The sequence below is a fragment of the Coregonus lavaretus genome, assembly GCF_964263955.1.
Source record: "Coregonus lavaretus genome assembly, contig: HAP1_SCAFFOLD_424, whole genome shotgun sequence".
NCBI classification, from domain to species: Eukaryota; Metazoa; Chordata; class Actinopteri; order Salmoniformes; family Salmonidae; genus Coregonus; species Coregonus lavaretus.
The window spans coordinates 213,004-238,128 of NW_028166348.1; the positions used below are offsets into that span (position 1 = coordinate 213,004).

The 25,125-nt window shown below is 45.6% G+C and overlaps 1 protein-coding gene across 1 annotated transcript in view; it reads left to right on the forward strand.

Annotated features, from left to right (window-relative positions):
* Positions 1-5,227: 5,227 nt before the first annotated feature.
* The window catches only part of LOC311114846 (uncharacterized protein), a gene marked incomplete at both ends in the record, with an annotated part of 60,927 nt that continues 41,029 nt past the window's right edge, over positions 5,228-25,125 (forward strand). Inside the window, 8 exons of the mRNA XM_084190073.1 lie at positions 5,228-5,909; positions 6,087-6,561; positions 6,605-7,742; positions 7,902-8,088; positions 13,575-13,741; positions 19,533-22,325; positions 22,735-22,846; positions 23,747-23,808. Coding sequence (XP_084046199.1) covers positions 5,228-5,909; positions 6,087-6,561; positions 6,605-7,742; positions 7,902-8,088; positions 13,575-13,741; positions 19,533-22,325; positions 22,735-22,846; positions 23,747-23,808 — 5,616 coding nt within the window. The remainder of the gene's footprint in view (positions 5,910-6,086; positions 6,562-6,604; positions 7,743-7,901; positions 8,089-13,574; positions 13,742-19,532; positions 22,326-22,734; positions 22,847-23,746; positions 23,809-25,125) is intronic.

The window sequence follows — 25,125 nt, forward strand, 5'->3', positions numbered from 1 at the left end:
AATAGTTATTGAATAAACGTATGAAACATGTGTCCCGCTACATAAGATGCTGCGAAAGCAGCACAAACAGCAGTGTTTGTTGTTGACGACACTGCTGACATCTAGTGGACTATGGTGTAACAGTGTGCAACGAGACGAGGCTACAATTGAAGCGTTAAAGGTGCGCTCCGCCATTTCCTGGTTGCAAAAATTCTGATAGATCGCCTAATTTCAGTTTATGTGACGAAACAAGCAGAAATTGTGTTGAAAATCATTATGCCATTTAAATAGCTGCGAATTATATTTTCCATAATCAGAAATATTGTATTTTCAGCTGTTTGAAGCTGGTGTACAAAACCACAAGTAAAAGAAGCAAAATGAAACTTAAGAACGGGAAGCATAGAAATAGCACACATAGAACAGATCTACCACTTCTCTGACTTGCTTTCAATGAGAATGAAAGATCTATGACTCACATTTCGATGTGATTTGGTTGGGCGGCCCAAAAAGTTACATATTGTAGCATTAATGGACACTCAGGGCAAATGCGTCCCCCAGTGGTAAAGGAAGGAAACTGCACCCTGCGTAGCCTACTGGCCACGCTAGGCTGAATACTTGACAGGCTGATTGCTTGAATTACATGTACAGTCAGTGGTGGAAAAAGTACCCAATTGTCATACTTGAGTAAAAATAAAGATACCTTAGTAGAACATGGCTCAAGTAAATGTAAAAGTCACCCAGTAAAATACTACTTGATTAAAAGTCTAAAAGTATTTGGTTTTAAATATACTTAAGTATCAAAAGTAAATGTAATTGCTAAAATATACTTCAGTATTAAAAGTAAAAGTAAAAGTATAAATCATTTCACATTCCTTATATTAAACAAACCAGACAGCACCATTTGCTTATTTTTTTTAATTTTTACAAAAGCAAGGGGCACACTCCAACACTCAGACATCATTTACAAATGATGCATGTGTTTAGTGAGTCCGCCAGATCAGAGGCAGTAGGGATGACCAGGGATGTTCTTTTAATAAGTGCATGAATTTGACCATTTTCCTGTCCTGCTATAAATTCAAAATGTAATGAGAAAAAGTAAAATTTGTCAAAAATATAAATAGTGAAGTACAGATACCCCCCCAAGTTGTACTTTAAAGTATTTTTACTTAAGGACTTTACACCACAGTGTACAGTCAGATCTGGGATGTAACATGACCATTACCTTGATGCAAAGAAAACATGATCTTTATCTGGTGATGGCTCCACTCCACCTAACATTCCAATGGGCTTTAGCCCCTACCACCTATCCAGTCCCTTGATATCTGCAAAAACCAAAGTGGCCGGGGCGCATGTGTGAGCAACTCAAGCCCATCTGAAGCACACCTTAGCTGCTAACAATGGTCTTCATTAGTCAATTATTTTAATTAAAGTGTTTTGTCAATGCTGGTCTTGAACAAACACCTACACACAATATATAGCCTTTACAGACTGGATGGCCCACCCATAGGCTAGGGTTAGAGGGTTTAGGGCATTACTCTAGTGAGTCAAGGTGCACTATACAGGGCATTACTCTAGTGAGTCAAGGTGCACTATACAGGGCATTACTCTAGTGAGTCAAGGTGCACTATACAGGGCATTACTCCAGTGTGTCAAGGTGCACTTGCTGAGCTGCAAAGCCCCTGGGTCTGCCAGCAGGAGGTCTATGCCCTCCTTCATCATCCAACCACATGACAGCTGGCTCAGATGCCACATTAACCCTTTATAGTGCTCAGCTCAGCGTGTGTGTCTGTGTGTCTGTGTGTCTGTGTGTCTGTGTGTCTGTGTGTCTGTGTGTGTGGAAAAAAAAATGTTTATTGTTCATGAATGTAGACACTTGTATTACATTATAATCCACTCATGTGTCTGTGTGTGTGTGTGTCTGTGTGTGTGTGTGTGTGTGTGTGCGTGTGTGTGCATGTGTGTGCATGTGTGTGTCTGTGTGTGTGTGTGTTTTGTTCAGCTGTACTGAATAGTGTGGGCACAGAGAGATGGTGTAGCTCAAACAGGTATAGGGTATTTAGGGGTCATAGTGTGAGAACTGAAGGTCCTTGTCAAATATTTTCAAAACATCAGACTTGCATCAAACAAGACATCCAACATGCAACCAGGATACATAAAACCCTTTACAACATCAACAGCAGGAGTTTACAAACAGTATTTTAACATTGTAGGTTAAATCCATGCGTTTATATGTTTATCTGGCTCCAGATGTATTATATTAGGTAGAGAAACCCCGCACAGATTAAGGTTAAGGTATTAGCTATCCTTAAACCCCCTTTCACCGTCTGCCTGTTTATTCTGTCTGTAGCCTATCCAATACCCGTCACACAGATCACTGTGACTGGATTTCAGCCCCATGCTGAATTTCATCCCGGTTAGTGCTATCTGGGATACTTGGGACGTCCCTCCCCGAAAGCCTAACCCTAACCATAACCCTTACCCTAACCCTAACCATTACCCTAACCCTAACCATTACCCTAACCCTAACCATAACCCTAACCCTAACCCTAACCCTAACCCTAACCCTAACCCTAACCCTAACCATAACCCTTACCCTTACCCTAACCCTTACCATACCCCTTACCATAACCATTTTACATTTCAACTTCAATGGAGTAGGGAAGTCCCAAGGAGCCCGGATAGCAAGGACTAATTGAAGCCGTCCCAATTGCTGATGAACAGCGGTAATTGGTTCATGACCTGTCTCTCACAGTGGGAGGGCGGGTTCTGTCGCTTGTCACCTGATAATCTCAGTGCATGCTGTAATCCAAGCTGCTATCCATGCTGTTATCCAAGCTGCTATCCAAGCTGCTATCCATGCTGCTGTCGCTCATGGGGATGTGGCAGAAACCGAGGATGCGTCAGAAAAGTGTAAGTATTTATCGATACTTTCTCCGTTTGTTTTTGAAAATGAATTTGGATGACGTCTTAAAATAGTTTTTTTCATCGTAGATTTTGATACTGTTGACATCTTGCATTAGCCTTAACCTAGGCTATGTATTTACTTTGAAGGAGATCTCTCACAAAATGTAAGTTTTTTTCTTTCTAATGCGTGCGTAATTATGAGTAATTATGAGTCTGTATTCGGGATTAAGCACAAAACAAATATCAAATTGATCGGAATATGTGATAAGTCTCAATACGATTGAAACAGAGCATTGTAATAACAATGCAATAACTAATTACCAGACATTGTCAAATGTGAAAATTCCAGAAAATCACCACTTAAAAGAAAATCACTGTATTGGCCATTGAGACATGCATAATATACGATAATATACGAGGCTTTACTTCTCTCTCTCTCTCTCTCTCTCTCTGACATAAAATGCTATCTGATCCATTATTATCTAATCTTGCATGGTTTATATTTCTGGCTGAGAAACGTTGTGGTCAGGTGCCACTCTGAGCGTAGCAGAGCTGGAGCGGAGTGTGCCCAATTTGACTGGAGCGTGGAGCGAGATTGCCAAAGGCTGGAGCGTAGGCCTTCTCGCAACCCTCTTATTTAGCTCCATCGCAACCCTCCTATTTCGCTCCAGAAGCGCTCCAAGTAGCGCTCACTTCACGAGCTCAGGGCATGCCCGGCCCAGCATGCATTTGTAGGCTACTTGTATAGCCCCTTGCTTTAGCTACTGTCATGGAGTTCGCTAAATATTTTCATAAAGAAACTGATAAAACACACAGGTGCTAAATCAAGGTGATTTACAAAGATGAGGACCAAGAGCAAGAGAGGGAGTGTGGTGATGTAGTGTCCACAACTAAAGAATCATTGTGGAATCTGAAAATACACGTATCCCGAAAGCATGCTACGTGCACATGCTAAAAGAAAGGAACAAAGTGGGTAGATAACTAAGTGTGCCACTGTAGCAAAGTATTTATAAACAAAAAATCAGATCTCTTAAATGTACGTTTCCTTGAATTTCGTTCTATTATCTATACAATAGGCCATAAATGAGTTTGTCCCAATAGGCCTGGCATATTCCCACATTCAAGGAGCTTTCCGTTTTGATTGGGTTATTTTAGCCTAAAAACCTTTAGGCCTACCTATAGAAAAATTAAAAAACCACTCTACATCTCTGCCCAGCCTGTCAAGAGTGGCCAAAAGGGTGTTCAGCATCCCCAGTGTCTCTGCCGGTGTGGAGAGGATATTCTCCGCAGCTGGCCTGCTCTCCAGGAAGCGGCTCTGCCGGTGTGGAGAGGATATTCTCCGCAGCTGGCCTGCTCTCCAGGCACCATCGCATGAGCCTGAAGCCACAGACTGGCTAAACTCATGTTTCTAAAAATGAATTCTAGAAATGAATTCAAAGGCACTAATAAGTAATTTTTTGTTTAATTTGTATTTAATTCTAAACAAGTCACAACCTATATTGCGCAATTTATAGACTATAATGATTTAATCCAACTAAATGTTGTTTAAATACTGAACTCTTTATGTCCCTACCAGTCTATTGAGTAGCACTGGAAAATGCTTCACAATGTATTTATTTCAATAATTAATTTTCTTTCCTTCTTAGGCTCCTGACCTATTTAGAGTGTTTATATGCTGTTTAATACGACATGTAGCTTATTTGAAATGAAGTTCGCTTCTTACATTCACCTTTTCATGTTTATTCAAATGCTTTTCATTCAAATCCATATGGTTTGGTTTCAATACTTAAAAAAACAATTGGTAGGTCCAGGTAGTCACAAAAATAGATGGGCGTTGGTTAAATTGTGATTTTAATGAATGGCGCGAATTTGGAGCTTTGAAGTTTTTTTTTTTCATGTGAGCGTGGGGCAGTTTTTAGCCGAGCGGTAGAAAAGGACGTGGAGCGCCTGACGGTGCGCGAGCATCACACCATGAGCGACGAGCAGGATTTCCAACCACTCAACTCCACTCACATGCTCTTCAAAAAAGTTTTAGGGTTACATAAAATCTTTTTCTTGTTCATGAATGTGCACTCTTGTATTCCATGCTAATCCACTCATCTACCTTGCCTGAAGAAAATGGTTCACAACTCAAGCCATTTATAAGCATATATTCGGCAGCTATAACATTTTCAGTTTGCCAGAAAGATATCCTAATATATAACCATCTCTTTTCATATTAGGAGAAAACCAGTCCAAGGCAAACAGAAGAAAGTCCACCGATGAGCTAGACTGTATTGGTCAGACACTCAAGTCTCTTTTCACCCAGTCTACATACTGTATGTTGACTACAGCTGAAGTTCTCATGGAAGGGACCCACAGCACCTTGCATCTGTACCAGCCCGTCAGGGAGTGGATCTCTGTGAGGCCGTTCCTCCCTAAACCCATCCACAGCGGTTCTGGTGGTTCCACCCACAAGACCCCCGCCTCTCATAGGGGTCAACCAATCATTCCCCACCATCTACTAGAGGAGGAGCTAGCAGAGACTGTGCAGAGGGGTCAGTCAGAAGAACATGGGTTTAAAAAACAGAAACAGAGTTTTGAGGAGGACATCCAGGCGGTTGCTTCTTCGTCGTCGTCAGACTCTGAGCTCCAATGGTTGGCTGACTTCCACCTCTTACCTCTCTGCTCAGAGTGCAAGGCCAGGGTTGGGATGGGGAACCAGGGAGGGAAGCTCAGGCACCTGGGCTCCTCAGAGAACCGGGATGGCTGTTCCCCCAGATCCCCACTAGACCACCAGGCAACCAGGAGGAGGAGCACTGAGGGGCTGAGCGGCATCAGTAGCCTCCAGCACACCCTCACCCTGTCCCCTGGGACCCCACAGACCTCCAGGAAAAGGAGGCTGAAGAGGCTGTGGATGATGAGTGCTCCCCCAGCTGAGGAGAACCTTCAGTGGGGTGCAGTGGAGCCGAGGTCAGCCTATCCTTCTGGCGGGATCTCCAACTTCAAGGTCATGGAAGGAAGAGAGAGAGCGAAGACGGAGAAGAGTGACACTGTCATTGGAGGAGAGAGGGAGAGGGAGAGGGAGAGGGAGAGGGAGAGGGACAAGAGGGATACCTTGACATGGGGGACAAAGAGGCCATGCACCAGTCCATCCAGCGCTGTTCTGGACTCCCTCATAGGGGTTCTACTCTCTGAGAACCGCCCTCATTCTCCAAACAAAGTTCTCCCATTTGAGTACCATTATCGTTATCGCATGCCCCGAGAGGTTCTAACTCTGAAAGAAGAGCCTGTTCATATTGACTCAGATACGGAGCTCTCAGAGTATGACAATGAATTGTGTAACACCTCCCCCTTCCCGTCTAAATCTCAAGAGGTAGAGGATTCCCAGGACAGCACCAGGCAGTCTCCAGAAGGGGGGACCACCCAGGGTCTGAGCCCCAGCCAGGAGGGAGGTAGAGCGGAGAAGGGGTGGAGGATGGAGAGGGTGGAGGAAAAGAGGTCAGCCCAGCAGCGGTGTGAGGAGATAGAGAGGGCGAGGAGGGATGCAGCATGGAGGGTGATGGGGAAGATTGAAGAGGTGGAGGGGATCATACAGAGGGTCAGTCTCACCAGCGCTGACTGGATCAAGGAGGAGAGAGAGGGGGGTGTTTTTGGACTGCTTACCTCTAAGCCAGATGAGTGTGTGTCTGAAGAAGAGTCAGTGTTAGAGACAAAACCTGAATGCTCTCTCCAGCCCCAGCTGCAGTGCTCTGTCCAGTCACCACCCTCTCTCCAGCCCCAGCGGCAGTGCTCTGTCCAGCCACCACCCTCTCTCCAGCCCCAGCTGCAGTGCTCTGTCCAGCCACCACCCTCTCTCCAGCCCCAGCTGCAGTGCTCTGTCCAGCCACCACCCTCTCTCCAGCCCCAGCTGCAGTGCTCTGTCCAGCCACCACCCTCTCTCCAGCCCCAGCTGCAGTGCTCTGTCCAGCCACCACCCTCTCTCCAGCCCCAGCTGCAGTGCTCTGTCCAGTCACCATCCTCTCTCCAGCCCCAGCTGCAGTGCTCTGTCCAGCCACCACCCTCTCTCCAGCCCCAGCTGCAGTGCTCTGTCCAGCCACCACCCTCTCTCCAGCCCCAGCTGCAGTGCTCTGTCCAGTCACCACCCTCTCTCCAGCCCCAGCTGCAGTGCTGTCCAGCCACCACCCTCTCTCCAGCCCCAGCTGCAGTGCTCTGTCCAGCCACCACCCTCTCTCCAGCCCCAGCTGCAGTGCTCTGTCCAGCCACCACCCTCTCTCCAGCCCCAGCTGCAGTGCTCTGTCCAGCCACCACCCTCTCTCCAGCCCCAGCTGCAGTGCTCTGTCCAGCCACCACCCTCTCTCCAGCCCCAGCTGCAGTGCTCTGTCCAGCCACCACCCTCTCTCCAGCCCCAGCTGCAGTGCTCTGTCCAGCCACCACACTTTCTTCAGCCCCAGCCACAACAACTGCCAGAACCCTCTGTCCAAACCCAGCCCTTTCTCCAGCCCCAACCAGAGCTCCAGGATTGGGGGCCCACTCGGGAAGATCCTCTCCCAGTCGAGGAGCTCCGTGCCCTGGGTGAGGCGCTGAGCCAGAGCCTGCGGAGAGCCCTGAGGATGGAGGGTCTAGGGGAGGACGAGGACTGGGAGTCAATGAGGTGTAGAGAAGAGTTCAGAGAAACTACCTGGAACTTCAACTTAAAGCAAACCACTTCAGAATCATCATTGGAACCCACTGACCTCTCCAATGACAACACCATGGCCTTTGACCCTATGAGAGAATGGAAGCCGTCTCTCTCAGCCGTCTTGGATTGCACCTCATCCCTGCAGACCTCCAATAGCTTTAACAGCATGTCCCACATCCTGTCCCCTCTGTCCTCCCAGGTGTCCAGCCCTCATCTTAGCCACTGTCCCCTGCCTCGCTCCCTCTCCCAGCAGCCTGGGGAAAGACAAGAAGACAAAGACAGAATGAGGGAGGAGGAGGAGGAGGAGGAGGAGGAGAGGAGGAGAAAGAACTCAGACCTGGGCTGTCTGGTCCTGCAGGGTGGGAGTAGGGAGAGAGGAGGGATAGCTGACAAGAAGGGGGCCAGGAAGAGGGTGGCGTGGCTGGACCTGAGGCTGAATGAGCAGAACCAGAAGAAGAATCAGAACCAGAGTGACAACCAGAGCCAAGGCAACTCCATTTGGACTGAGCCCGGTGTTTCCAGTCCGTCCTCTGTGCTGTTTTCAGGTGAGTGCTCACCTTGTGTATTTGAACATGTCCAAATGATAACAAGAGAAAGGAGCTTACAGGAAGGGGAAAGAGACTGCGTAGAATGGATGAAGACTCATTGTGTTATGCAGCTGAGGATGTGTACTGAGCTGCACATGTTAACTGACCCTTAAACACACAACAACAGTACAAGTTTCTTCTGCCCAGTGGGGTGAATAAGTGGACATGCAGACAGAGCCCTGGGATGTTCTAGCCAAGTTCTGACAGTCAGGTTTACACATCGTTTAGTGATCTAAGACTCCAGTCTGTCTGTCTGCTGTTTCTGCCTCAACCACTCTGCTTTCTCTATAGTCAGGTGACTGCTAGGGGCCAAGACTGCTTGGGGCCACACGCACACGCACACGCACACGCACACGCACTCACGCACACGCACACACACACACACACACACACACACACACACACACACACACACACACACACACACACACACACACACACACACAGACACACACGTGCACACGCGCACACTCGCACACTCGCACACGCACTCACGCACACGCACACACACACACACACACACACACACACACACACACACACACACAGATGTTGACCATTTGTACTTCCCAATTTATCACACTCCCTTTGAGGCTGTAAACTCTTGAAAACCATCATGGGGCCATCATCATTCCCAGACTACCATACATCCTCTCTACCCATGTTTAGTGCACCAGAGGCACCCTTGTGTCTGTTTGTGTGTGTGTGTTCTAGCATGGGGAGCGCACCTGCCAGGGCTCCCTGGGAAGTTATCAGCCATGGTTGGATGTGCAGTGACCTGGAGTTGACCCAAGGTCCAGGATTAAGGACTAGTGTGTGTCTCTCTCTGTCTCTCTCTCTCTCTCTCTCTCTCTCTCTCTCTCTCTCTCTCTCTCTCTCTCTCTCTCTCTTTCTCTCTTTCTCTCTTTCTCTCTCTCTATCTCTCTATCTCTCTCTCTCTCTCTCTCTCTCTCTCTCTCTCTCTCTCTCTCTCTCTCGCTGTCTCTCTCTCTGTCTCTCCTTGTCTCTCTCTCAGTCACTGTCTCTCTCTCTGTCAATTAAATTAAATGCAAAGGGATTTATTGGCATGTTAACATTGCCAAAGCAAGTGAAATAGATAATAAACAAAAGTGAAATAAACAATTAAAAATAAACATTAAACAGTCAAACTCATAAAAGTTCCAAAGGAATAGAGACATTTCAAATGTCATATTATGGCTATATACAGTGTTGTAACAATGTGCAAATGGTTGAAGTGCAAAAGGGAAAATAAATAAACATAAATATGGGTTGTATTTACAATGGTGTTTGTTCTTCACTGGTTGTCCTTTTCTTGTGGCAACAGGTCACAAATATTGCTGCTGTGATTGCACACTGTGGTTTTTCACCCAATAGATATGGGAGTTTATCAAAATTGGGTTTGTTTTCGTATTCTTTGTGGATCTGTGTAATCTGAGGGAAATAGTGTCTCTCATATGGTCATACATTTGGCAGGAGGTTAGGAAGTGCAGCTCCGTTTCCACCTCATTTTGTGGGCAGTGTGCACATAGCCTGTCTTCTCTTGAGAGCCAGGTCTGCCTACGGCGGTCTTTCTCAATAGCAAGGCTCTGCTCACTGAGTCTGTACATAGTCAAAGCTTTCCTTAAGTTTGGGTCAGTCACAGTGGTCAGGTATTCTGCCACTGTGTACTCTCTGTTTAGGGCCAAATAGCATTCTAGTTTGCTCTGTTTTTTTGTTAATTCTTTCCAATGTGTCAAGTAATTATATTTTTGTTTTCTCATGATTTGGTTGGGTCTAATTATGTTGCTGTCCTGGGGCTCTGTGGGGTCTGTTTGTGTTTGTGAACAGAGCCCCAAGACCAGCTTGCTTAGGGGGCTCTTCTCCAGTTTCATCTCTCTGTAGGTGATGGCTTTGTTATGGAAGGTTTGGGAATTGCTTCCTTTTAAGTGGTTATAGAATTTAACGGCTCTTTTCTGGATTTTGATAATTAGCGGGTATTGGCCTAATTCTGCTCTGCATGCATTATTTGGTGTTTTACGTTGTACACGGAGGATGTTTTTGCAGAATTCTGCATGCAGAGTCTCAATTTGGTGTTTGTCCCATTTTGTGAATTATTGGTTGGTGAGCGGACCCCAGACCTCAGAACCATAAAGGGCAATGGGTTCTATAACTGATTCAAGTATTTTTAGCCAGATCCTAATTGGTATGTCAAATTTTATGTTCCTTTTGATGGCATAGAAGGCCCTTCTTGCCTTGTCTCTCAGATCGTTCACAGCTTTGTGGAAGTTACCTGTGGCGCTGATGTTTAGGCCGAGGTATGTATAGTTTTTTGTGTGCTCTAGGGCAACGGTGTCTAGATGGAATTTGTATTTGTGGTCCTGGCAACTGGACCTTTTTTGGAACACCATTATTTTTGTCTTACTGAGATTTACTGTCAGGGCCCAGGTCTGACAGAATCTGTGCAGAAGATCTAGGTGCTGCTGTAGGCCCTCCTTGGTTGGTGACAGAAGCACCAGATCGTCAGCAAACAGAAGACATTTGACTTCAGATTCTAGTAGGGTGAGACCGGGTGCTGCAGACTGTTCTAGTGCCCTCGCCAATTCGTTGATATATATGTTGAAGAGGGTGGGGCTTAAACTGCATCCCTGTCTCACCCCACGGCCCTGTGGAAAGAAATGTGTGTGTTTTTTGCCAATTTTAACCGCACACTTGTTGTTTGTGTACATGGATTTTATAATGTCGTATGTTTTTCCCCCAACCCCACTTTCCATTAATTTGTATAGCAGTCCCTCATGACAAATTGAATGAAAAGCTTTTTTGAAATCAACAAAGCATGAGAAGACTTTGCCTTTGTTTTGGTTTGTTCGTTTGTCAATTAGGGTGTGCAGGGTGAATACGTGGTCTGTCGTACGGTAATTTGGTAAAAAGCCAAGTTGACATTTGCTCAGTACATTGTTTTCACTGAGGAAATGTAAGAGTCTGCTGTTAATGATAATGAAGAGGATTTTCCCAAGGTTGTTGTTGACCCATAACCCACGGTAGTTATTGGGGTAAAATTTGTCTCCACTTTTGTGGATTGGGGTGATCAGTCCTTGGTTCCAAATATTGGGGAACATGCCAGAGCTAAGGATGATGTTAAAGTTTTAAGTATAGCCAATTGGAATTTGTGGTCTGTATATTTGATCATTTCATTGAGGATACCATCAACCCCACAGGCCTTTTTGTGTTGGAGGGTTTGTATTTTGTCCTGTAGTTCATTCAATGTTATTGGAGAATCCAGTGGGTTCTGGTAGTCTTTAATAGTTGATTTTAAGATTTGTATTTGGTCATGTATATGTTTTTGCTGTTTGTTATTTGTTACAGGGCCAAAATGATTGGTGAAGTGGTTTACCCATACATCTCCGTTTTGGATAGATAACTCTTCGTGTTGTTGTTTGTTTAGTGTTTTCCAATTTCCCCAGAAGTGGTTAGAGTCTATGGATTCTTCAATTAGATTGAGCTGATTTCTGATGTGCTGTTCCTACTTTTTCCGTAGTGTATTTCTGTATTGTTTTAGTGATTCACCATAGTGAAGGTGTAGGCTCAGGTTTTCTGGGTCTCAATGTTTTTGGTTGGTTAGGTTTCTCAATTTCTTTCTTAGGTTTTTGCATTCTTCATCAAACCATTTGTCATTGTTGTTCATTTTCTTTGGTTTTCTGTTTGACATTTTTAGATTTGATAGGGAATCTGAGAGGTCAAATATACTGTTTAGGTTTTCTACTGCCAAGTTTACACCTTCACTATTACAGTGGAACATTTTGTCCAGGAAGTTGTCTAAAAGGGATTTAATTTGTTGTTGCCTAATTGTTTTTTGGTAGGTTTCCACACTATTTCCTTTCCATCTATAGCATATCTTAATATTATTCAGTTCCTTTGGCTTTGATGCCTCATGATTGAGTATTGCTCTGTTCAAGTAGACTGTGATTTTGCTGTGATCTGATAGGGGTGTCAATTGGCTGACTGTGAACGCTCTGAGAGACTCTGGGTTGAGGTCAGTGATAAAGTAGTCTACAGTACTACTGCCAAGAGATGAGCTATAGGTGTACCTACCGTAGGAGTCCCCTCGAAGCCTGCCATTGACTATGTACACACCCAGTGTGCGACAGAGCTGCAGGAGTTGTGACCCGATTTTGTTGGTTATGTTGTCGTAGTTGTGCCTAGGGGGGCATATGGGGGAGGGAATGCTGTCACCTCCAGGTAGGTGTTTGTCCCCCTGTGTGCTGAGGGTGTCAGGTTCTCTTCCAGTTCCGGCATTTAGGTCACCACAGACTAGTACATGTCTCTCTCTCTCTCTCTCTCTCTCTCTCTCTCTCTCTCTCTCTCTCTCTCTCTCTCTCTCTCTGTCTCTCTCTCTCTCTCTGTCTGTCTCTCTCTCTGTCTCTCTGTCTCTGTCTCTGTTTCTGTCTCTCTGTGTTGCTCTCTCTGTCTCTGTCTCTCTGTCTCTTTCTCTCTCTCTCTCTCTCTCTCTCTCTCTCTCTCTCTCTCTCTCTCTCTCTCTCTCTCTCTCTCGTTCATGTAGCCCATCTGTTTTATGGGCTGGAGCATTGAGTTCATGTAGCCCATCTGTTTTATGGGCTGGAGCATTGAGTTCATGTAGCCCATCTGTTTTATGGGCTGGAGCATTGAGTTCATGTAGTCCAGCTGTTTTATTGGCTGGAGCATTGAGTTCATGTAGTCCAGCTGTTTTATTGGCTGGAGCATTGAGTTCATGTAGTCCATCTGTTTTATTGGCTGGAGCATTGAGTTCATGTAGTCCATCTGTTTTATTGGCTGGAGCATTGAGTTCATGTAGTCCATCTGTTTTATTGGCTGGAGCATTGAGTTCATGTAGTCCATCTGTTAGTGTCTGATAATTACATTGGCAGCAATTCCTCTCCTATTTCTGAAGGTGGTGCCACAGCTCAACCTGAAACAGAACCATTCAATGGGAATGCCCTTGTCATTATACACAGACAATGCTTGGGGAAATTTAGGGAAACATGTGGCCTTATGTTGAAGCTGTGCTGTAGTTTTAATGTAACTGGTGATGTCATCCCTAGGCAAACTGTAAAGACGCTTTACTGTAATGGAAGTTGGAACTGGGCTTGTTAAGTACATCACACAAATACACATTTCTACCTACTCAGATCAAGAGTTTCTGCATTCTGGATTTCTCCATTCATTCATTGAATTTCAATTCACTTTCTGTATTCACTGAATTGAAACTGAATTGACCTCAACCATCCTGTATCGGTGGTTAGGTCTACCTGCTTAGGTTGAACTCTCTGTGATGTCTTGTGTGTAAGTTACAAGTGGTATACATACATCCAGTCACTTGTAGGTGTAGGGTACAAAAAGTAAAGTCATGGAAGAAACCCACACATTATTGAATGCTCCCAACGGTTTTATTTAATGCAACGTTTCGACTGTCCTGTTTCTCTCCCCAGACGAGGCCCTGACGAGACAGGAGGAGATCTGGCAGAGAGAGGTGGAGGATTCTCTGTCGTACTGCCGGTCCCTGACCCGCCCCTCTCGCCCCAAACACGTCGACTTCCTCAGGATCACACCACTGGAAGATGACATCACCAGCGACTTGCCTTTCTCCCCACAGCGAGTGAGTTGTTCTGACGTCTTAGACATTTCAGACACACTTTACTTAAAGCATCCAGGTATAATGCTTTATTTTGTATTATTATGATTTATTTTGTGTAAAGAGAGGCCCTGTGTGATGCACTGCTAGGCCCTGTGTGATGCACAGGACTGTATTTGTTGTTGTAGAATTGTTTTTGTTTTTCAGCTATTACTTAACCAAAGGGATTTATAGATGCTTTGTCTGAATGCACAGTGTGTGTCTGCGCATGTGTGTGTTGAGTGGATTTCTGCTGCCCACTAGCTGTTTGCCTGCTATCCTTTGACAGGCACCTTGCCTGGCTGTTTAAGCAGCTTGCGGGTGGGGGGTGGGGAAGGGGCCTGCTCTGCACCTGTCACATCTAAAATCCTGTTCACCTCTTATTGGACACGTCTGTGTTAACTTTTCTCTAGATCAGTGGTCATTCATAGTGCACAAAATGTTCTACTATAACACCATTATCAACTTTTTGGATTGATAACACTTTCATAATACATGTTTTGTAAAAGTGTTTGGTTTGATTTGATCAAGGGGTTATTATATGTTTTAAAAGGGCCTATGTGGTCTAGAGTGACTTGTAGGAACCTCTGCATCTACTCTTCACATTCAAACATACTGACACAGTGAAACCATTAACCTCCTCCTCCAACTTAACCCCTTAATAGCTCATTGAAAGCCCCTTAATCCTCAGAAATACACCTGTCCACTGACTGAAGTCCACTTCATTGGTGGGCAGAGTTTGAAAGCCTTAGAGAGTACATTCACTTGACTGTGTGCTAAGCTTCCATAGGAATCATCTCCAAGTTATGATATACAGTGCATTCGGAAAGTATTTAGACCCCTTGACTTTTTCCAAATTTTGTTACGTTACTCTAAAATGTATTAAATTGTTTTTTCCCCTCATCAATCTACACACAATACCCCAAAATGACAAAGCAAAAACTGTTTTTTAGATTTTTTTGCAAATGTATTGAAAATAAAACACGGAAATATTACATTTACATAAGTATTCAGACCCTTTACTCAGTACTTTGTTGAAGCACCTTTGGCAGCAATTACAGCCTTGAGTCTTCTTGGGTATGACGCTACGCTACAAATACAGTCCTGTGCATCACACATGGCCTAGCAGCGTCCCATTCCTAAGTCTCTTTACACAACAAAAACCTAATACACACAAATTTAAGTAAGAGAATGGAATAAGAATATATAAATATATGGATGAGCAATGTCATTATCAGAGTGGCATAGGCTAAGATGCAATAGATAGTATAGAATACAGTATATACAGTACATATGAGATGGGTAATGCAAGATATGTAAACATTATTAAGGTGCCATTATTAAAGTGACTAGTGTTCCATTTATTAAAGTCGGCAGTCATTTTCAAGTCTGTATGTAGGCAGCAGCCTCTCTGTGCTAGTGATGGCTGTTTAACAGTCTGATGGCCTTGAGATAGAAGCTGTTTTTCAGTCTCTCGGTCCCAGCTTTGATGCACCTGTACTGAGCTCGCCTTCTGGATGATAGCGGGGTGAACAGGCAGTGGCTCGGGTGGTAGTTGTCCTTGATTATCTTTTTGGCCTTCCTGTGACATCGGGTGCTGTAGGTGTCCTGGAGGGCAGGTAGTTTGCCCCGGGGGATGCGTTGTGCAGACCACACCACCCTCTGGAGAGCCCTGCGGTTGTGGGCGGTGCAGTTGCCGTACCAGGCGGTGATACAGCCCAACAGAATGCTGTCAATTGTGCATCTGTAAAAGTTTGTGAGGGTTTTAGGTGACAGGCCAAATTTCATCAGCCTCCTGAGGTTGAAGAGACGCTGTTGCGCCTTCTTCACCACACTGTCTGTGTCGGTGGACCATTTCAGTTTGTCGGTGATATGTACGCCGGGGAACTTAAAACGTTCCACCTTCTCCACTGCTGTCCCGTCGATGTGGATGACTAGCGACTCATGGTGTAATTGTAACAATATACAGGAACTCAAGTCATTTTTGTTCACCTGAATTCCTCACAATCAAATGCTGACCATATTACCCCCCCTCAAGCCGATACCACGACGGCCCTCAAGGAACTTCACTAGACTTTATGCAAACTGGAAACCATATATCCTGAGGCTGCATTTATTGTAGCTGGGGATTTTAACAAAGCAAATTTGAGAAAAAGGCTACCTAAATTCTATCAGCATATTGACTGTAGCTCTGGAAAAACACTGTTATACTAATTTCCGCTATGCACACAAGGCCCTCCCCCGCCCTCCTTTCAGCAAATCTGACCACGACTCCATTTCGCTCCTCCCTTCCTATAGGCAGAAACTCAAACAGGAAGCACCCGTGCTTAGGACTATTCAAATCTGGTCTGACCAATCGGAATCCATGCTTCAAGATTGTTTTGATCACGCGGACTGGGATATATTCCGGGTAGCCTCTGAGAATAATATAGACGTATACGCTGATTCGGTGCGTGGATTTATAAGGAAGTGTATTGGAGATGTTCAAGTCCAGGCTCTGGCTGGGCCACTCAAGGACATTCAGAGACTTGTCCCGAAGCCACTCCTGCGTTGTCTTGGCTGTGTGCTGTCTTGGTCGTTGTCCTGTTGGAAAGGTGAACCTTCGCGCCAGTCTGAGGTCCTGAGCACTCTGGAGCAGGTTTTCATCAAGGATCTCTCAGTACTTTGCTCCGTTAATCTTTCCCTCAATCCTGACTAGTCTCCCAGTCCCTGCCACTGAAGAACATCCCCACAGCATGATGCTGTCACCACCATGCATCACCGTAGGGATGGGTTCCAGGTTTCCTCCAGACGTGACGCTTGGCATTCAGTTTAATCTTGGTTTCATCAGACCAGAGAGTCCTTTAGGTGCCTTTTAGCAAACTCCAAGCGGGCTGTCATGTGCCTTTTACTGAGGAGTGGATTCCATCTGGCCACTCTACCATAAAGGCCTGATTGGTGGAGTGCTGCAGAGATGGTTGTCCTTCTGGAAGTTTCTCCCATCTCCACATACGAACTCTGGAGCTCTGTCAGAGTGACCATCGGGTTCTTGGTCACCTCACTGACCAAGGCCCTCTCCCCTGCTTAGTTTGGCCAGGTGGCCAGCTCTAGGAAGACTCTTGGTGGTTCCAAACTTCTTCCATGTAAGAATGATGGAGACCACTGTGTTCTTGGGGACCTTCAATGCTGCAGAAATGCTTTGGTACCCTTCCGCAGATCTGTGTCTCGACACAATCCTGTCTCTGAGCTTTACGGACAATTCCTTCGACATCATGGCTTTGTTTTTGCTCTGACATGCACTGTCAACTCTGTGACCTTATATAGACAGGTGTGTACCTTTCCAAATCATGTCCAATCAACTTAATTTACCACAGGTTGACTCCAATCAAGTAGAAACATCTCAAGGATGATCAAATGAAACAGGATCCACCTGAGCTCAATTTGGAGTCTCATAGCAAAGGGTCTGAATACTAATGTAAATAAGTTATTTGTGTTTTTTTATTTTGAATAAATTTGCGAACATTTCTAAAAACCTGTTTTTGCTTTGTCATTATGGGGTATTGTGTGTAGATTGATGAGTACATTTTCTTTATTTAATCCATTTTAGAAAAAGGCTGTAACGTAGCAAAATGTGGAAAAAGTCAAGGGGTCTGAATACTTTCCGAATGCACTGTACAGGTATTACATAATGTAGAGTTTCTGATAGATTTCCTTAGGGGTTTTCTTTAGCAAATATATATAAAAAAAAAACATATTCTGAAGATTCTGAATTCATGATAAATATTATATATAATTTTTACCTACACTATACATTATCCCCTGGCATTGGATTTGAACCAGTGAGCTGGATAATTTGCATTTATTTCTCTCTAATTCTATCCTAATGCTATTTGCTACAGGATTATCTGGTTACATTTCTCCTACATAAACAGGTCCATGCTCGAGAGCCCCAATAGCCCACCCTGGTAACCATTACATGGCAATGCAATAGGAAAGTGCATTAAGACTTAAGTCATTGGCCATAGGCCTACTAAGATCAGGCTTTGTGATTAAATCCCGTCCGTATCATATGGAGTACTGTAAGTCTCAACCCTGTAAGTCTCAAGTTATATCAATGGTTTCACTTTCTGTGATACTGTATGAATTTGTCCTTCTCTCTCTTGCAACATGCAGTGATAGCCGCCAAATTAAACACATACAAGGGTGGTGTCTGATCTGTAGATAGCCATGCAAATACACTAGCCATTTGAAACACAACGGACTGTCATAATATGTACATTGTAATTGATTGCGTATAATACTGTAAATGTATCTATTTCCTCTTACTCTTTCCAATTCACCTTTACCATTATTTTGACCTGTATAGTTGCATCGTTGGTATATCGTATTTTAAATGTGTGTGACTGTCCTTGTCTGTCAGTGTATGTATGTGTGTTTTGTTACTTGCCAGGTTTTGTGTTTTTTTTTTGTGGACCCCAGGAAGAGTAGCTGCTGCTTCTGCAAAAGCCAATGGGGATCCACCCCCCCCCCCCCCCAAAAAAAAAAATTTGACATGTGAGAAAACAAGACCAACTTTCTATGGATTTAAATAGTAAGACGTATAGGCGGGGTCAGAACTGAGTGGAGACGGAGACTTCCACGTCACTATAGGCTACTGCTATAGAGCTCAGCTCTTGAAGAAGTGTACTGTCTCCCATTTACCATCTGTCAGTCTGGGTGTGGTGTGCTGTGCTGTGCTGTGCTGTGGTCTGGGTGGACACCAGAGTATAACTCCAAAGTGGAACTCTCAGGGTGTAGTCAGTCACAGTCTGTTACGGTGGTGCTACTGCTGAGCCCGAGTGTCTTCAGTGAGGAGAGAAGAAGAAGCTGGATAGTTGGAGGAGGAAGAAGTCTGCTGCAGTCTACGACAGAAGCAGATTGTCTTCGGTGAATAGGGAAGGAGAGGCTGAATAGTTGGAGGAGAAGAGGACCAGACCAAAAGACTACCTACTTTCACTTATTATGTTTCTCTCTAACGACAGAAGACAGAGGGATCTGAACAGAAGATAGAGGGATCTGAACAGAAGACAGGGGTTTGAACAGAAGACAGGGATCTGAACAGAAGACAGAGGGATCTGAACAGAAGACAAAGGGATCTGAACAGAAGACAGAGGGATCTGAACAGAAGACAGAGGGATCTGAACAGAAGACAGAGGGATCTGAACAGAGAAGTAGAAGATGAGACTGGTGAATAATAGAGCTCAACTCTCTTTGGAGCATTGCCTTTTTTCCAGCACTTTTTGAATGTGTTGCAAAAAGTACTGGTAACTAACTCACTGCATGACTCACTGCATGACTAAATACTGTTTCTGGCTACTTTTTCCATGCTGATGTTTCTTCCCCACAAAACATTTTGGTGCTCAGCATGTGGGTATCCCCATTAAAACCTTCAACGTTTGGAGGATTTATCAAAGAATATAACTACTCAAACTTCCATCAACTGTTACAGTGGCTACAAAAAGAGGAACGTCAGTTTTCATTTTGTTTGAGATGCCTTTTTCTTATTTGTCAAGTTATTTTCCCAATGGAGCAGAGGCAGTGTGTGTTTCTGGAGGTGTATAGATGTATTATTTCCCATCAACACTGAAAGGCCGTATTGTGTTGGACCAACACAGCATTACCTGGATTGGAGACAGATTAAAGTACATTACACGCATTAAACTGAACGGTATGTGGGGAGATCACTGGCTGTGATTTGGACCTGAATCATATTAGTTGTGATTTATTTTTAGATGATTTAAACCTGCATTTGATAAAGAGCTCAACCATGAACGGAGTGAACACTAACGGCAACACTGATGCTGCTCAGGGGAAGGCCTCTTCCAACTCGTTCCTTGACAGATTCTCCACCGTCTTTACTCACCCAGACAGGTCAGAGTCCCAGCGGCCTGACGGCAAGACGGAGGTCCTGAAGTTCTTCCGGAATCTCTCAGACGAGAGCAAGACAGACACTTCCCCCGACACTTCTCCCGGGAACGTCTACAGCAGTCAGGAAGTTGATGAAGTCAATGGAAATGAGAGGACAGAAGGAAGGGATTCAAGTGCAGTAGGTGTGGTGCAGAAGAATGGAGAATCCACCACCACCACCACCACCACAGTTGTGCAACATGACAGCATGAATGAAACTCTGGGCCAGAGGACTGTAGAACCGAGGAACATGGACTCAGAGAAGGAAGAGGATGCAAACAGCAACTGTCTTGTCCAATCAGAAGACATAATTTCAGAGAAGAAGTCTCATTTAAGTATATATGATGAGTCAACAGACCAATCAGATGACTGCATTTCAGAAAGGCCGTCCCACTTACAAGGATATAGTGGGTCAACTGACCCTATTGAACAGAGAGTGACGATAAACAAACATAGGAACAGTTGGTCTTCAGAGAACTGCAGTATGGAGGAGCCTATAGACACACAGAATACCACAGACAGAGCCAATCAGGACATGAGAACTGACTGTCCCAGTACAGACAAGTTGGAATCAACAGACCAGCAAAGTCAGTGTGTGTCAACAGACAACCGTCATCAAGATATGGTCACAAACAATCATGATGAAGACAAAGTCAAGGAGACGAAGAACACAGAGGTGTCGACAGACAACTACAACAGGCTGGCCTGGTTAACAGACAGTGAAACCAATCCAAGAAGTTATCAGGAAACATGTACATATGATAACCAAGACTCACCTGCTGACAGCAAAGACTTACCTGCTGCTGATGTTGTAGCCAGAGACCTTGCTAACCCATCTGCAGTAATGGAACCTGGCACTAGTACACGGCTACCTTCAAACACCAGAAAGCTGGTGATAACCATGACCAGGACTGAGCCTATATCTGATGACCAGCAGCATACAGCCTCTGAAACTGAGAGCCTGTTAGAGGCTGGAGGGGTTGAAACTGAGAGCCTTTTAGAGGCTGGAGGGGCTGAAACTGAGAGCCTGTTAGAAGCTGGAGAGGCTGAAACTGAGAGCCTGTTAGAGGCTGGAGACGCTGAAACTGAGGGCCTGTTAGAAGCTGGAGAGGCTGAAACTGAGAGCCTGTTAGAGGCTGGAGACGCTGAAACTGAGAGCCTGTTAGAAGCTGGAGAGGCTGAAACTGAGAGCCTGTTAGAGAGTGGAGAGGCTGAAACTGAGAGCCTGTTAGAGTCTGGGGAGACTGTTAATGCACTGGCCGAGGAACTCCCTCACGCATCTGCTTCTGAGTCTGAGATCACAGCCCAGTCTACAGCCCAGTCCTCTCAGCCCTGCAGCCCCCTGGATGGAGCCCCAACCCCAGCACCAGCCAGCCCCCAGGATGGAGCCCCAACCCCAGCACCAGCCAGTCCCCAGGATGGAGCCCCAACCCCAGCCAGTCCCCAGGATGGAGCCCCAACCCCAGCACCAGCCAGTCCCCAGGATGGACCCCCAACCCCAGCACCAGCCAGTCCCCAGGATGGAGCCCCAACCCCAGCACCAGCCAGTCCCCAGGATGGAGCCCCAACCCCAGCACCAGCCAGTCCCCAGGATGGAGACCCAACCCCAGCCAGTCCCCAGGATGGAGCCCCAACCCCAGCACCAGCCAGTCCCCAGGATGGAGCCCCAACCCCAGCACCAGCCAGTCCCCAGGATGGAGCCCCAACCCCAGCACCAGCCAGTCCCCAGGATGGAGCCCCAACCCCAGCACCAGCCAGTCCCCAGGATGGGCTCCCAGCCTTAACCCCAGGTCCAACCATTGGCCCTCCTCCTGGCACTACCTCCACCAGAGCCACCTTCTCCCGCGGTTCCCCAGTGGACAAGCCCCTCCAGCTGCCTGCCTTGTTCAGTGGTCTGAGGATCCCAAAGAAGGAGGCGAAAGGGCCGGATCAGGACATATTGGGCAAGATCAGAACACCATCCCCATCAGGCCTGGGTGTGGACAAGCTTGTGAGGAGAAAGCTGAAGACAGCTCGCAGGAGGCAGGGGAGCTTCTTGGACCAGCTCTCCCAGTTCCTGAACCTGGAGAAGGATGTCAACAGTAAGACAGAGGAGTCTACAGGAGAGGACATGAGGGAGTCTACAGGAGAGGACAGGAGGGATTCTACAGGAGAGGAGAGGAGGGAGTCTACAGGAGAGGAGAGGAGGGAGTTTACAGGAGAGGACAGGCGGGAGTCTACAGGAGAGGACAGGAAGGAGTCAGAGCCCTCAGACGAGACCGAAGGAGTCAGAGTCGAACCTGAAGATGGGATGGAGGAGAAGGAGAAGACAGAACAGGAAGAGGGAGGAGAAGGGCAGAAAACAGGAGAAGAGAAAGAGACAGACCAGGACACAGAGAAAGAGAAGACTGAAGTTCTGTCTGTGATAGAGCCTCCGGAATCTTCAGAACCTTCAGAGACACTAGAACCATCAGAACCTTTAGAACCTCAGAAGCCTCCTCCCTCCAGTGCGGAGGTGGCGTTCGATGCCTTCAAGGCCTTCTTCATCCCCAGGCCCCTGAGGAGAGAGGGAGACAGGGAGGACCAGGAGGCAGTGAAGAGGAAAGCCTGGATCTTTGAGAGAACCTCCAAGACTCCTGAAAAGAAAAACCTCACTGACTCAAAAGTATGCATCTGTGTTGTGTTATCTAGCTCTTTCTTTGCCTACTCTCTATCATGTGTTTTGCTGTATCTCTTTGACAATAATGTCACTTTTATCCAAAGCGACTTACGTGTCTCGTGTAGCTCAGTTGGTAGAGCATGGCGTTTGCAATGGCAGGGTTGTGGGTTCGATTCCCACGGGGGGCCAGTATGAAAAAAAAAATGTATGCACTCACTAACTGTAAGTCGCTCTGGATAAGAGCGTCTGCTAAATGACTAAAATATAAAATCACAGTGTACACATACTGATTATATTAGTGAATGCCATGCAGGCATTTCATTACTCAGTGACGTCTGTAGTGAGTGCTCTATGCCTGATTTAAGAATGACTTTTTAATATCTTCCTAATGTTATGTTGCTGTCATCCCCCCCAGTCGGAGGCGTGGACCCCAGGTGATGGAGAGGACCGGTCCACCCCAGGCCGTCTGCAGGCCATCTGGCCCCCGACTAAGGAGGAGAAGGTTGGGCTGAAATACACAGAAGCAGGTAATCTATTTTTAGAAAAACACATATTCGCTATGGCTGGAACATTACAGTAGCTTGAGGTATGTGGATATGTGTGTGAGATACCTCTGATTATATCACTTATTTAATGATGTCAAAGAGAGATTGTAGTTCTATGTACAGATCTCAAGTCAGGATTCAACCCTAGGCCTTGACCCGTGCGACCCATGCAGCCAGCCAGGCCAGCTCCTTGCTGTGACTAACTGAGCTCTGTGGGATATAGTATGAGAGAGAGAGAGAGAGAGAGAGAGAGAGAGAGAGAGAGAGAGAGAGAGAGAGAGAGAGAGAGAGAGAGAGAGAGAGAGAGAGAGAGAGAGAGAGAGAGAGAGAGAGAGAGAGAGAGAGAGAGAGAGAGAGAGAGAGAGAGAGAGAGAGAGAGAGAGAGAGAGAGAGAGAGAGAGAGAGAGAGAGTCAATGTTTGCTCTGTGGTACATGTACAATACCATGGTCTAATGGTAAGGTAAATACTCCACCCTGTCCCTGTTACTGTCCACAGCAGCAGGCTTCTGCCTTGTCTCTAGATGACTAATGTCACATGGGCAGTGTTTTGGGACAGGGCTGTGTGTACAGTGGTGGCAGGAACTATTCCATTCACTTCTTAAATTCTTATGCCTCAGAAAACACATCAGATGTGTGTGTGTGTTTTGGCAGGGGCCACTCCTTGTGCACACACTCCTAAAAACACGCCTAAGCACCAGCTGTTTATCCTACCAAGAAAACACACATGCCAGGATTATCCAACAAACAGATACATCTATAAATGGCTTAAGTGTGATTAGGAATGGTGACCATTTGAGAAGTAGAATACAGCAGAAACTTACTGTGGTTCAGTTGTGATAGTTTTGTTCTCGTTTGTTGATGAGCTGTCTCTCTGTCTTCCAGAACACCAGGCAATCCTCCTGCAGCTGAAGAGAGAATGCAAAGAGGAAGTGGAGAAGATACAGGTCAGTAAAGCATAGTACTACACCTCCTTTGCTACCTGCGATTCTACAGTTGAAGTCGGAAGTTTACATATACTTTCTTGTTAACAAACTATAGTTTTGCCAAGTCGGTTAGGACATCTACTTTGTGCGTGACACAAGTCATTTTTCCAACGATTGTTTACAGACAGATTATTTCACTTATAATTCACTGTGTCACAATTCCAGTGGGTCAGAGGTTTACATACACTAAGTTGACTGTGCCTTTAAACAGCTTGGAAAATACCAGAAAATGATGTCATGGCTTTAGAAGCTTCTGATAGGCTAAGTGACATCATTTGAGTCAATTGGAGGTGTACCTGTGGATGTATTTCAAGGCCTACCTTCAAACTCAGTGCCTCTTTGCTTGACATCATGGGAAAATCAACAGAAATCAGCCAAGACCTCAGAAAAAAAATTGTAGACCTCCACAAGTCTGGTTCATCCTTGGGAGCAATTTCCAAACGCCTGAAGGTACCACGTTCATCTGTACAAACAATAGTACGCAAGTATAAACACCATGGGACCATACAGCCGTCATATCGCTCAGGAAGGAGACGCGTTCTGTCTCCTAGAGAATAACATACTTTGGTGCGAAAAGTGCAAATCAATCCCAAAACAACAGCAAAGGACCTTGTGAAGATGCTGGAGGAAACAGGTACAAAATTATATATATCCACAGTAAAACAAGTCCTATATCGACATAACCTGAAAGGCTGCTCAGCAAGGAAGAAGCCACTGCTCCAAAACCGCCATTAAAAAAAACAGACTACGGTTTGCAACTGAACATGGGGACAAAGATCGTACTTTTTGGAGAAATGTCCTCTAGTCTGATCAAACATAAATAGAATGTTTGGCCATAATGACCATTGTTATGTTTGGAGGAAAAAGGGGAAAGCTTGCAAGCCGAAGAACACCATCCCAACCGGGGGTGGCAGCATCATGCTGTGGGGGTGCTTTGCTGCAGGAGGGACTGGTGCACTTCACAGAATAGATGGCATCATGAGGAAGGAAAATTATGTGGATATATTGAAGCAACATCTCAAGACATCAGTCAGGAAATTAAAGTTTGGTCGCAAATGGGTCTTCCAAATGGACAATGACCCCAAGCATACATCCAAAGTTGTGGCAAAATGGCTTAAGGACAACAAAGTCAAGGTATTGGAGTGGCCATCACAAAGCCCTGACCTCAATCCTATAGAAAGTTTGTGGGCAGAACTGAAAAAGCGTGTGCGAGCAAGGAGGCGTACAAACCTGACTCAGTTACACCAGCTCTGTCAGGAGGAATGGGCCAAAATTCAC